Source organism: Erythrolamprus reginae, chromosome 2, assembly GCF_031021105.1.
Source record: "Erythrolamprus reginae isolate rEryReg1 chromosome 2, rEryReg1.hap1, whole genome shotgun sequence".
Taxonomy (NCBI): domain Eukaryota; kingdom Metazoa; phylum Chordata; class Lepidosauria; order Squamata; family Dipsadidae; genus Erythrolamprus; species Erythrolamprus reginae.
The window spans coordinates 208,257,126-208,272,096 of record NC_091951.1 but is presented as its reverse complement, the minus strand read 5'-3'; the positions used below and the strand labels follow the sequence as shown (position 1 = coordinate 208,272,096).

Here is a 14,971-nt window from a genome sequence, read left to right as displayed (position 1 = left end):
GGGGTCTGGATGGGTGTCAACAGACTCAAACTCAACCCTAATAAGACGGAGTGGCTGTGGGTTTTGCCTCCGTCCATCACCCTGGGGGGGGGAATTACTGACCCCCTCAAAGAGGGTTCGCAACTTGGACGTCCTCCTCGATCCACAGCTCACATTAGAGAAACATCTTTCAGCTATGGCGAGGGGGGCGTTCGCCCAGGTTCGCCTGGTGCACCAGTTGCGCCAATATTTGGACCAGGAGTCACTGCTCACAGTCACTCATGCCCTCATCACCTCGAGGCTCGACTACTGTAACGCTCTCTACATGGGGCTACCTTTGAAAACTTCAGATCGTGCAGAATGCAGCTGCGAGAGCAATCATGGGCTTTCCCAAATATGCCCATGTTACACCAACACTCCGCAGTCTGCATTGGTTGCCGATCAATTTCCGGTCACAATTCAAAGTGTTGGTTATGACCTATAAAGCCCTTCATGGCACCGGACCAGATTATCTCAGGGACCGCCTTCTGCTGCACGAATCCCAGCGACCAGTTAGGTCCCATAGAGTGGGCTTTCTCCGGGTCCTGTCAACTAAACAATGTCATTTGGCAGGACCCAGGGGAAGAGCCTTCTCTGTGGTGGCCCCAGCCCTCTGGAACCAACTCCCCCCAGAGATTAGAAATGCCCCCACCCTCCTTGCCTTTCGTAAGCTTCTTAAAACCCACCTTTGCCGCCAGGCATGGGGGCACTGAGATATTCTTTACCCTAGGCCCTTACAATTTTATGCATGGTATGTTTGTATGTGTGTTTGTTTTTATAATAAGGGTTTTTTTTAGTTGTTTTAGTATTGGATTGTTATATGCTGTTTTTATTACTGTTGTTAGCCGCCCCGAGTCTACGGAGAGGGGTGGCATACAAATCCAATAAATAAATAAAATAAATATGAATTAGATTAATAAAATAAAATGAATAAGTGCAAGGACCAGTCAAGTCACTTTTTTCCCAGTGCTGTTGTAACTTTGAACAATCACTAAAAGATAGGCATGAGACTACTACGCTGTTTCCCCCAAACAAACACATTTCCTGATAAGGTCAAGCACCTATTTCAGGGTTCAAAAAAATATAAGATAGGGTCTTATTTTCAGGGAAACATAGTACGTACCTGTATAGAAGCCGGGATGCAATGCACAGAAAAGCAAGCCCTCCCTCATGGAGGAAAGCCAGCTGGGTGCTTTGGGGCCAGCTGCTCTCTCTCTCTCTCTCTCGATCCAACCCACTTCCAGAGTGGTGATTGTGGAGAAAGCAAGAGGCAGGAGCATTAAATAATCAACCGTGAGTTATAGAAATAAAAATAGGATATAAATGGAATGACCCAAAACTTCAAAATGAGACACATGACAGATGGCGACTTTGAAGAGCTTGGAAGAAGGATGACGAAGCAGCACTTGTAACTGAAGAATAAATAAAGGGCATATTTAATAGGTGTGAGGTCTAGCTAAATTTCTAGATTGATCGATGGCTTGCTTCATTTTATTGCTTGGTGTGAGTGATGTCCTCCATTTATGCTTTTAGGTAAGGTTCAAAATAAATTTTCCACCAAGCATTAATGCTCCCCTCCCCACTACACAGTTCACCAAGTGGTGACATTTCTTTTCCCTCATCAAAAAAGGGAGATTGACTTTTATTAGAAAGTGGCATTTCTTAAAGGCAGAGGACAGCCGACACACACCTTAAAAAAAAACACTTGAAAGGCAAAAATCCCCTCCCAGAATCCGCCAGTTGGGCTAAGGCAGCAGCCTCCCAATCCTGAAGCCACCATCCTTCTCTCTTCAGAAAGACCGACCGTTCCCACTGGCTGCACAGTCAATTCTATTTTAGGAAGGAGAACAGCACGGTCTGTTCCCATAGCACCAGGTTGGGCCTTTTCAATCTGGGGGCAGAGAGAAGGATCCCATCTTGCATCTCTACCAATCACAGGTCCTGAGCTGCCTTCTTCTCCACTGACAGCTATTCATAGCTAACCAGTCAGTTGGGAATGCTGTCAACCATATGAGCGATCTTCCAGCTTCACAAGTCCATTCTCAATCTTTTATTATTATTATTATTATTTTTAGTCCAGGGTGCTAAGCAGCTTTTTCCAAGGAGAGACCCCAAAATTGAGTCCTTTTCCCCTGTGTCAGATAAGTCGCTCTTCTGGAGGCAGCTTGAGGTTGGTCTTTGGTTCCGTGCGGGTTCCTGCCTGCTCCTCATTGCTGGGCTGGTAGGTCCCTTCTGTCTGGCGCTTCTCCCGAATTTTGAGTCCCATGAAAACCAAAAGGCCAATTAGCAAGAGTCCTACAAAAACACAAGGCACAGCTATGGCAGCTTCCAGTTCCGCCTTCTGCACAGAGGAAGAGTTGAAGAAAGAGAACAGGGTTAGTTGTGGTTCAACATAAAAACGGCAGGGCAGAGCCCAACATGGAAAAACTACTACCCTCCCTTTTGTGGTCTGTGCTGCACAAATCAACAGTTGTAACATCTCAGTACAGACAGTCCATGAGTTATGAAGGCAATTGGGACTGGAATTACTGTTCATAAGTATAGCATAAACCCAGGAGTCCAGGTTACTGTCAAAACCCCTCAACCACTTGGATCATCGAGTGAGTAGAGGCAGTGGTTCCAGGTAAGGAGTGCACCAGGGTCATGTGGATGATGTGGGTATATTGTGGGTGGATACTAGGGAGCATATTATTATTATTATTATTATTATTATTATTATTATTATTATTAATTAGACTTGTATGCCGCCCCTCTCCGAGGACCTGGAGCAGCTATATAGCAGTGGTTCTCAACCTTTCTAATGCTACGACCCCTTAATACAGTTCCTCATGTTGTGGTGACCCCCAACCATAGGTCTAGCACCAATTCTCCCAACAGAGCTTTAAGCTGATTGGCAGGAAGGTCAGAGGGACACCCCCATTGTAAACGCCTGATTGGTCGGATTGTAAAAATATGTTCCAAGGTGCCAAAATAGAAGCTTAAGTTCCTAACACCATGGGAAATTTTGTCTTTTCCCATGGCTTTAGGTGACCTCTGTGAAAGGGACGTTTGACTCCCAAAGGGGTCCTGACCCCTAGGTTGAGAACCACTGATATATGGGCTGGTGGAACAGTGGTTGGGCACTAGGGAGTGAGGGCAGTCCAGCAAGGACCATGAGCAGGTGGGGAGTGTGAGTGAAAAGCATGATGCTATGGAGCATGGGGGAGAGGGGGATATTGCAGACATGCTCCCTAATGGGGAGTTTTTCAGGAGAAAAAGTGGCAAAAGCAACTTATGGTAGTGGCTTGTGAGTGTCCCTAGTGGCTTCCCCTTGACTTTGATTGTGGGAAGCAACCAGAGAAGTTCACAAATAGTTATTCTTTGACTGAAGGGAATCTGCAATGGGCAAAACATTATGGACTTATCCTAAGTACCCCTCATTCGGCACCTTTTAAATAGTCACTGAATGGTAATTGGAGGACTATCTGTCACTATCCAAAGCGACAGCTTTGCTTATGTGCTAAGTCAGAGCAAGCTATTTGGAAGAGAGATTTGAGATCTCACACAAGCTGAGCACCTCTGCTATCCATAAAACAAACAGATTGTCATTTTTAAAGCTTATGCAAAAGATTCAGTTGCTTTAAGAACCCCATTAAAGACACACTGCTTCATTATTTGCTTCACTAAAGTCCCACAGCTTCTTCCTAGCTCTGAGTCTTTATCAATTATGGCTGGATGGATGGACACACAGATAGAAAGCAGAGAGACTTTGTACAAGATTTTCTATGTTTGTTTGCTTCCAATTCCAAAAGTGCAGCCCAAATCCAATCCCCCCATTGCCAATGCATTCTTATGTTTGTGTGTAATATACTGAAAACAGACTTTTATAAGTACTCATGTGAGAACACAACTATCTTTCAAGATTTGTCTCTTTTAAAAAGCTGAACTCTTTGTGAGTGAAAGGGCACCATCTTGTGGTGATATTCCACATTGCCCCTCTTATAATGGTACATTGCTGCCAATCCGCCTTCCATTGAGGACCTGTATACTGCATGAGTCAAAAAGAGGGCGGGGAAAATATTTACTGAGCCCTCGCATCCTGGACATAAACTGTTTCAACTCCTACCCTCAAAACATCGCTACAGAGCACTGCACACCAAGACAACTAGACACAAGAACATTTTTTCCCCGAACGCCCTCACTCTACTAAACAAATAATTCCCTCAACACTGTCAGACTTTTTACTAAATCTACACTTCCATTCTACTAGTTTTTCTCATCATTCCTATCATCCTTTTCCTCCCACTTAAGACTGTATGACTGTAACTTGTTGCTTGTATCCTAAGATTTTTATTAATAGTGATTGTTTCTTCATTGCTTATTTGACCCCTTTGACAATCATTAAGTGTTGTACCACATGATTCTTGACAAATGTATCTTTTTCTTTTATGTACGCTGAGAGCACATGCGCCAAGACAAATTCTTTGTGTGTCGAATCACACTTGGCCAATAAAAAATTCTATTCTATTCTATTCTATTCTCAATCTTCCAGTCACCCAATAAAAAGCACAAGCATCAATTGTGTTCCTTTCACTCACTGAAAAGAAGGGAAATTGCTCTAAGGCGGTATTTCTCAATTATTTTCTGTTTCACCACTCCCCAGGAAGAAATAAACATTTTATGCACCCCTCAACTCTCCAATCTGGGCCCCAATGAAATTTTAATGTTAATATTTATTATTTTACTTATTATAAGCTGCAAACTATTGGCTGGGAAAGACTGCACTACCCACTTACCTGGAAGTAAGTCACACTAAACTCAGCAGAGCCTGTTTTCAGTTAGGCAGGCATACGCTACCGTGTCCTCTTTTGACATGGGGACAGACCAGCTTAATCAAGCCAATGTTTTGGGGTTGCTGGCCTGGCCCATAAGCACCGCCTCTGCCAGGCACTCACAGCGAATGGTGAGGAAGGAGGCTTTAAGGTGCCTTTTGAAACTTTTGCCCACCTCCAGAGGATGTTCCTCCTTGCCCAACAGCAAGTTCACCATGGCAGCCACCAAGAACAACAAGAACCCACACAGCCACCCCGCTCCACCTGGCTGCCTTCTCTTCCGGGCTCATAGCAGTGTGCAACTGGGAAAACACTCCCCATCCAAGGAAATCGATCGAGAATGACCACACATGTTCCCCAGGGTTATACGCCCCACCCCCGGCATCGCTCCGCGCCCCTCCAAGGGGTCACGCCCCACTATTTGAGAAACCCTGCTCTAGGGTTACTTACTATACCTTTCCCTCAAGAACTATTAGTAACTCAGCTCACATTCTGAGACACCTACCGAGAGGCCTTTGGAAGAAGTGGGTGGCGCGGCAGTACTGTTGTCACCTTAAAGAGATATAAAACAGCATTAGAAAAACAGGAAGAGGACATACAATAGGACATCCAATTGATATGAATATGTGTCAGCAACTATGAGAAAGGAATTATAAGATGACAATGGCTACACATTTTAAAGAAAATAGGTACAAGATGTTTTATAGGTGGCATATGTCTCCAGAGTAAACAGCAAAAATGTTTAAAAATAAATCAATGAAGTGTTGGAAATGTAATGTAAAAACCTGGCTCTTTTTATCATATGCGGTGGACTTGCATGGAAGCTAAGAAATATTAGATAGAGATTCAAACATGGATTGAATTTTTTTAAAAAAAATATTGATTTAAAACCTGAGATATTTCTTTTAGATATATTGCCAGAAAAAAAAAATAAAGAAATATATTTAATTGTCCATATAGTTACTACCGCAAGAATTGCATATGCACAATACTGGAAATTGAATAGAATACCATCAAAAAGACAGGCAATAAGAAAAATAATGGATTGTGTGGAAATGAATTGACTTACAATGAGAATTAAGGAAAAGAAGACTCAGAGTTTTATAAAATCTGGGATAATTTTTATGATTGGGTTGAAATAGAAAATAGATAGAAGCATTAAATATAAGCTTGATATAATTGGAGTAAACAATCTGAGAAATTAGATAATGATGAAATGTATATGGAGAGAAGGAGTCAGAAAATAGGAAATAGAGGTGGAATAAGCATTATAGGTTAAAATTTGTAAATTTAAGTTACTACTTGTTAGAGATATGATTATGTAATGAAGGTATACGTGATATGTTGTATGGTTGTAATGGTGGAGAAAAATATAAATCTTTTGAAAAAACATACAGGAAGAGCTTCTGGCTCTGATGCCATGGAAGAAAATGTGCAGATGATATCGTACACTTCTCCATTACAAACTGCAGCATTCCAGATAGGGCATCACTGAAGCTTTCCCTAATTCCCTCCAGTAAAAATAAGGTCACACTCTATTCAAAATTAGTGTCTATTTGGAAAGTCTTTCTAGTTGGGTCTACACATATAGTTTGTCTTCAGGAATAATTTCTTTTTTGACAATTTACATTGTATCACTCCAATCTTCTCGTCTCAATCCTAAACATACTACATAGTCAATTTTGTCATGGGATTTTTTTGTCACCACCCTGGCTTCCTTCTTTCCACTTGTTACTTTTCTTACAATACCGTTTAGCCATAAATAGCACATGGTATTGTGGATGAAAGCACTGCTGAATGAAAATTAGTCTTGACTATTAGTGGTTCTGCTACATTGCTGGATCATGGCCAGCTTGTTAACAATTATGGCCCTTAGACTTTTAATGCATACTGTTGCCACCTTACTCAGTTGCCTTTGTTCTTGGACCTAAATGCAGGAGCATAAATCAGGCTTTAGATTTCCATTTTGATAAACACTCTATAGAAGCATTTAAATCATGAATAAAAATATGAAACATCCTAGGGCTTAGAACAGAATTTAATGGTACTACATTAATGTCTTTCCTCTAAGATGATTTTTAACAACACACCAGTCAAGAAATCAAATCTATCCAAGGTAATGGGTTATTTTAATTCAGCAATGCACTACTAAATGCAATTCCAACTAGTGACTGTTACGATTTAATATACCCAGGCATCTTTATAATGCAGTAAACAGGTGGTTTTCCAACCTGGTCACTTGGATTGTTTCTTTTTTGTTTGAATAATAGTTCTGTGTGTGAAACAGACAAACATTCATGGAGAATCCAGGGTAGTAGTAGCAGAAAGAAATGCTTGTCAAGGAATAGCTTCAATCATTCACTAATTTCCAATGCTAGTTAGGGTCTGATTGATTAAAATGTTCAGACTCACCACTAGGTCCTTAGATAATCACTAATGCATTGGGAACGCTCTACTGGGACATTACCTGTCCTGTTTATACCCAAGTTAATGTTTTAGGCATTATGATAGCAGAAGGATAGATATACTATTTCTATAAAGTTTATTTCAAATCCTGCCTATATAAATACATTTTCAGACTCAGTGTGGCCAATCTCTTTTTTCCCCTTGCTACAGGGCTCAACAATCTTTTCACCTGAATAGTCCATCCATGAATTTCCTTTTGAAAATGTCCCAAATACCAGCAAGATTGTTAAGAATGCAAGTTTAGGAAAGGACTCCCTTGATTACTGAATTGCTTGTTTTATTTTTTTAAAAGAAGCTTCCGTTGACAAGCTTTCACCTTGCTCTTGGGGCAGGCGTGGCTCATGTTTGGATAGTTTCTGCTCCCAGGCATTCCACTTCTGTCTTGGACTGAGCACTGTTTCAGGTATGAGAAGGAGTCACCAGGTTTCAGCAGTCTTTCCAAGTTTCAGAGAATCCACGCCCAGAGTCATAGGCGGGCACTAAAGATTTAGCCAGATCTCATTACCTCTGGAGGAGTCTGAGTTATACCCTCAAACTGTTTTGCAATTCATAGCTGAGGTCTAGCCAAGAGCCAAAGAATTGAGGGGAAGCCACAGAGGGAAGAAAAGGATTCTGCTTTTAGTTGAGTTGTTATTTTAATGTCTCATTGCATTTCAATGAGCAGAAATTTTAAGGTTAATGGCTTTCTCAACTTGCAGAGAAACTAAAACTACAAGAACAAGGCACCTATATAATTGTGATCTCTTTGAATACAAACCATTTTGCTTCTCCTACCCACCAAAATGGTAGTCAAATATTATATATATTTATAGCTGGCAAATTATGAAAATTAACAATTTAGTAGGTTGCCCATAATGTTGTATAATTTATTTATTAAAACTATTTCTAAGCTACCTTTAGGGACTAAAGATAGCTTGTACAAAAGAATAAACTCAACAAGATAATTGAAATGTTTGTATTCAAACTATCCCAAGTTCTAAAATCCAGTTCAGAGTAAAAGCTATGCAAACTATTCAAACACATTCAAGGGTTAAATTGAATTTAAATTATATTTGAATAAAGAGAGCTTTCCCAAAATAGACAATAAAAGCAGATATTCCAGGTCCTGCACTAAAATTTGCAATCTAATAGGGCCCTTCTCCATGCCTGCTGGGATTGCTTTGCTCAAAATCTGAAGGCTGCTGTGTTTTCAGAAAGCTTGAAGATTTGGCTTTGTTCCATAGGCCTTGGGGCAAAGTGATTTCTGGCCCCATATTTGATTTAATACTGAGTATTTTACTTTTGTTTACATTTATGTTTTATCCCAACATGCCATTTCATGGGTTATTATTGATTTTTCTTTTGGGCTTTTTTTCTCAAATGTTTTTATTAATTTATTGCCTATTTCCTTAAATTTGCTTTAGCATTTGAGATAGTTTATAAATAAAACAAATCAAATACCTGTAAGTATATAGTGATCCCTTGCACGGAGCAATGTTTGAGTATGAAATTGCACTCTTGCTAAATACTTTGCAATCTAAGGCATCATAGGGTGTCTTCCCAAATAAAGCCAATCAGTGAAAGCCAATCATACTCCAACAGGAGATAGAATTCCTAGACTTGGTAGTATAAGCTGGATATTTACTATCAAAACTGTTGCAGATATAGAGTTTTATTTAGGGAGGGAGGATTTAGAGAAGACATTCTGACTGTCGGGCATGATCCATTCTTTGGAGCCATCACTAAGCAGACATGCAACTGTACCAAACACCAACCAGCAGAGATGCCAAATCCCCTCCCCAAAATCTAGCCAGCCCATTCTTCTTTCTTTAATGGCAGCAAAAGAAGCTCACCCACCCTGACCCCATGCAGGATGCAAAACGGATTGGAGACACACTGTCAGAACGAGTGCAAGGTATCCAGAGCCGGCCATTGCCCACCTCTCCAGCCAAGAGAGGGGCAGGATGAGGGGAGGAAATCCCCACTGCCGCAGGAGAAAGGCTGCTGGCACTAACTTCTTTCTGTATTGCAGCAACCTCCCAAATACTCCAGGTAGTTCTTCTGCTGCAAGAAAGTCCTGGGAGAGAGAGAGACCAGACTTCTTTGCCACTGAAAAAGAAAGAGACAAAATGAATGATACTCAAAAGTCTGGGCAACTACAAGTTTGAATCTGGGCCTCCCACAATTTTGGTACAACAACTCAGAAATTGTCTGGAATCATCAGGAGATATTTCTTCCATTGAACAAATGGTCAATTAGATGTTCTTCTGAATGAACAAGTCAGTAAGAGTGTGGAACAGGACTGCAACTGGCTTGGCTCATTCTTTGGTACAGCCATTGAACATTCTGTTCTCCACCAACATGGCAATTCTAATATTTTTTCCACTCCACACCCACACACAAAACCAGGATCATAGATCAGGCATTCTGTCCAGCAGTATAACATTTTCCTCCATAAATATGGGATGATCTATAAATTGTTTCTCATAAACGTATCCCTGGGAGACATTGTGTGCATTTAATTTCTCACAACTGTCTGAAAGTATCCTTTAAAATACTTTTGAATTTTAAAAGATACCCTTCTTGTTGGTATAATGCATTCAACCATTATGGGTTAGAATGATTTTTGATGGCACCAGTGGTAACCCATGGATTGTTTAAGGAAGTAAGCCAAAGTTTGATAGCACTGTTAGCTTATTTATTACAACTATGACTTAACAAGAATATCTGGATTTATGGTTTGCTTGATTACTACTGGATTATTTTAGAGCTCTGCCGAAACATTTTTCTGAATCAAACAGATACAAGCAAGAACACCTAAAATGCGAGAAAAAACAAACCAGCAATGTGACTAATCATGCAGATTATCTATGTGGTTGTTAGAAGTCAAAAATGGTGACACATAATTGATCAATTGGCTAAACAGTATTACTTTTCTCATTCACAGGGCTGATTCTGTCTCATTTCCCATTTAACAGATTGTGGTAAAATGATTTAAATGATATTCAGACCTTAAATATGAACAGCCTAAACCAGAAAACGGAAATATAATCAATGAAATTTTCTTCTGATGTTGCCATTTGGGACACGCATTGGCAGTGCCCAACACCCCTAAATGATTAATATTGTGCAAAAAAGGTTGGAGGTTCCCAAACAACAGTTAATCTTTATGAATAACTGAAAAATAGCACTTAGATAGATATAAGCAACCTGCAAGGAATTTTTTACAAAAGTCTTGGAATATCTTGTTTTAATAAAGCAACCCTGCGTTATAACCTTAAAATGGGATTAACACAACCAAAGATTCTGGGAATTATTAGATACACCATCCTTTACTTGCGTGCACAATTGAGCCAAAACTTCTGTTGCTAAGCAAGACAATTGTTAAGTGAGTTTTGCGCCATTTTATAACCTATCTTATCACAGTTGTTAAGCGAAAGTGGCTTCCCTATTGACTTTGTTTCTTATCAAAAGGTTGCAAAAGGTGATCACATCACGCCAGGACATTGCAACTGTCGTAAATACCTGCCAGTTGTGCAGTGGTTGAATTTGGATCATTTGGCCATAAGGATGCTGCAACAGCCATAAGTCACTTTTTTCAGTCCTGCTGTAACTTCAAATGATTCCGCATACATGGAAGCAAAAAATAGTGTCGAAATCTCACATGCACGTGTGTCCCCTCACAAGATCTTGCTTCCTGCACACCCTTGGCAGCGTTAAGGAGCAACCCCCCGCCTGGATACAACTAAAAATATTGTTTTATTATTTCATACTTGACATAAATCTCTGGAAGGAATATGAGTAGTCCTTGACTTGCAACAGTTGATTTAATGACCATTCAAAGTTATAACAGTCCTGAAAAATGGGATTTAGCGTTCTTCATGGTTACCATCTATGCAGCATCCCAAGGTCATGTGGTCACTTTTTGCGACCTCCTCACAAGCAAAAGCATTTGGGAAGCTACCGTAGATTTGTTGAGCAACCAGGTTACTAAGTTATCAAGTGAGTCACTTAATAACTGTGGCAAGAAAAGTCATAAAATGGGGGGAAACTCACTTAACAAATGCCCTGCTTAACAACAGGAATTTGGGGCTCAATTGTGGTCTTAAGTCAAGGACTATTTGCATGTGTTCATTCTCTACCTATGAACTAGACTGAAGACAGTCATCCAACTGTTCTTATACAGGACGCCCTGCATTTACTTTCAACATCTTTCAGTGCAAATTGGGTGCTCTGGGGTGGAGCTACATTTTCACCACCCCACTGCATCCTCCCACCCACTCTGTCCGGGCAGCAGCCCACCCCTGCATTGTTCTCTCTCAATTCCATTGTTAGTTTATCCATCTGTGCGCATTATAGCATGTATTTTAGAGTGTAAATAATGTAAATTAATATAAAAAATGTATAAAGGAGTAGACAAGATATAAGAATGTTTATGTAAAAAACAATAGGCTTTGCTTACAATAGAAAATGTAGAATTAAGAAAAAATTCAGATATCAGAAAGCTGTATTAGTCATTAGCACTAAAAAAAGCAAAAAACTGGAAACGCAAATAATTTGTTTAAAAAATTGAAAACTACAAAAACAAAAAAGGTTTGATGAGAAATCCCATTCAGATGAAGGTACTGCTCCAGTATTTCACATGAGGCAAGCTGTGCTGCCGGATGCAGATGACTGCAAAAAGATACACTGCTCAAAAAAAAATAAAGGGAACACTCAAAGTACACATCCTAGAGCTGAATGAATGAAATATTCTCATTGAATATTTTGTTCTGTACAAAGTTGGATGTGCACAACAGCATGTGAAATTGATTGCCAATCCTTCCATCCCTCTACCACCCAGTCTTAACTGCCAATCCCTATCCTCCCTCCCTCCCACCTTCCCTCAGAATTGATGAAGCTTCTTGGATGAGAAGTAAAACATTTTCTTTTTCTTCCCTAAAGGGGGGGGGGGGACCAGTCCAGATAAAAAAAGCACCTTTGAGACAACTATGACCTGGATGACTGAGAATCTCCACAGACATCCTTGCTATCCCCACAAAAAAAGCATACAATTGCTCCCCTGGGATGGAAATACTTCACCATTCATGACCTGTATTTGGTTAGTTAGGGCTATTAAGTCAGGCCCAGCCCTGGTGATTATATGAACAAACACCCTTTGCAATTCTTCCAAGGATATCCCAATTATCTCCCTGATCCCATCCATCCATTACATCCGCTCCCTTCCCCTTCCCTGAACTTTGGGACAAGGAGAGATGTTTTCCTTAGTCTGCCATCCCCCAAATTGCACGCCCCAAATATGTGACTTTTTTTGTCGAGTAACAACTCAAGGAAACAGGACCAATTTTGCCTTTCTTGCCATCAGTGGCAGTCTTAGCAAATGACCTCTAATCTGCAACTTTCTTTCACTCTTTCTTTCTCAATACTCAACTACATAAGGTTTTCAAAATTCACCCACCTATATAATCATTAAATACCTATCTGTCTATCTATCTATCTATCTATCTATCCATCCATCCATCCATCCATCCATCCATCCATCCATTTATTTGCTGCTCTCCCTAAAGTGGACCCAACATCAAAAAGCTCCTGCCCTCTCCTCACACATGTAAAAATATAATCTTAATGAACATTTCAATCCCACTCTGGATAGAAAAGAGGAAGGTGCCTAGATCAGTGTTTCCCAATCTTGGCAACTTGAAGATATTTGGACTTCAACTCCCAGAATTCCCCAGCCAGCATTAGCTGGCTGGGGAATTCTGGGAGTTGAAGTCCAAATATCTTCAAGTTGCTAAGGTTGGGAAACACTGGCCTAGATTGATCCCTGGAAGTGAGCCATACTACCTTCTGGGCCAAAAGAAGCAGACAGGTTGGTTCTCAAAGGGCCACGGTTACATTCTTTCACAGGTTCATTTAGAAATTGTTCCACTGAAATCTATGAGCACAGGTAGTTCACAGGGCTTACAACCATCTGCTTAGGGATCATTGGAAGTTACAACAGGAAAAAAAACGACATGGCTGTTTTTCACACTTACAGCCATTGCGGCCTCCCTGTGGTCATATGATCAAAATCCAACGTCTGGCAACTGACCTGTACCTAGGACAATTTCAGTATCCTGGGATTTATGTGATCACCTTTTGTGACCCTTTGACAAGCAAACTCAATCAAGAAGCCAGAGTCACGTAACCACCATGTCACTAACTTAACAACTGCAACAATTCACTTAACAACATAAAGTAGCCTTTATGAGAGGTCATACAATGGGGCAAAATTCACTTAATAATTTTCTTGCTTAGGAACAGAAATTTTGGGCTCGATCGTGATGTTAAGTCGAAGACCACCTGTAACATGAATGAGGTCTAGGATGGAGCTGTATTTAACAAGCACATCGCAAAGGATGAAAGCCTGAGTAGTATCCCAGCAAAGGCCCAATTGAAAATTCACCTCTGGCATGAATTTATTAAGTGGACTTCAAGGAAGCGACCCACTAATTCACATACAATGCAGCTAGTCCTCAACTGGGACCAGAATCTCGAATGCTAAACAAGTGAGTTGTGCCCGATTTCGTGACCTTTTTTTGTCATTGTTTTTAAGCAAATCACGGTACTTGTTAAGTGACTCAGGTGATCGTTAAGCAAATCTGGATTCTCCCCTTGACATTACTTGTCAGAAGCCAGCTAGGAAGTTCACAAATGGCAATCTCATGACCCAGCATGCTGCAACAGCCAAAATTACGTGTTGCCAAGCACCTGAATTTGTTCATGTAATCATGGGGATACTGCAAATGTGGGGACTGCTGTTGCAACTTCCAATGATTGCTAGAACAAATGATGCAAATCTTGGTGCAAATTATGTATAATAATAACAATATTGCTCTCCCTTGAAATCTGTCGTCACGGTGGAATGAAGAGAGATGTATAGACTTAGCATTAAGATTTAACATGGGTTAATAATGTAATTTTTATTTGAGGGGGGGGGCAGTTTTTATATTGTTGGAAGAAATGTCCATCTGGGTTCAGTTCCCAGTGGGGAGAAAGACACTGGAAAAATGGAAGCTGATTGGAAAGATGGTTTTTAATGGTGGACAAGACCACATGGTTTGAGGTCCTGGGAAAAACAGGCACATGGGTGAGAGAGAAAGAGAGAGAGATTTATACCCTCTGTTTGGTTTTGAATTTGAGCTTGTATTCTGATTGTTTATCAGACTCCCATGGGGCCATGCAGGGGTAACTATGTAGGTTGTCTTTTGGGTCCCAAACTTGGTTGACCCTTGCTAGGTGATGCAATCTCCCCAAGTGCCATATGGTGAGTTCTGTTGTTAGATGGTAGAGGACTAATCCTACCTTTATTGGATTTTGGGTAGGGTATTTGCTTATGAATAGACCTAGCCATCTCTTTATATCTTAAGTGCTGACATCTGCTGTAGGCTATTGAGGAGGGTGTGGGCTATTAAGAGTGAGTCTGCTTCTGTGTCTCCATTTCTCATCCAGGGAAATATAATATTCGGCCTTTTAAAATACTGTACAGTATTTCCTATATTTCATTATCGTAGGAGAGGGGTGGGTGCTAACTTCCTACAATGTTTAAGGAATAAGTCAGAAAAATTAATTTGTGCCTTATAAATAAGGCTGGGCTCTTATTATGGGGGCAACAATATTTCTCCACCAACTGGAGAATGCTGAAAGGCTAGATGACC

At 40.5% G+C, this 14,971-nt stretch overlaps 1 protein-coding gene across 1 annotated transcript in view; it reads right to left on the bottom strand.

Annotated features, from left to right (window-relative positions):
- Positions 1-1,620: 1,620 nt before the first annotated feature.
- The window catches only part of CRB3 (crumbs cell polarity complex component 3), a 38,638-nt gene continuing 25,287 nt past the window's right edge, over positions 1,621-14,971 (bottom strand). The window contains exons 3-5 of the mRNA XM_070736815.1: positions 9,132-9,383; positions 5,335-5,381; positions 1,621-2,359 (exon numbers count right to left, since the gene is read on the bottom strand). Of these exons, the coding sequence (XP_070592916.1) occupies positions 2,156-2,359; positions 5,335-5,381; positions 9,132-9,383 (503 nt within the window). The 3' untranslated portion in view covers positions 1,621-2,155. The remainder of the gene's footprint in view (positions 2,360-5,334; positions 5,382-9,131; positions 9,384-14,971) is intronic.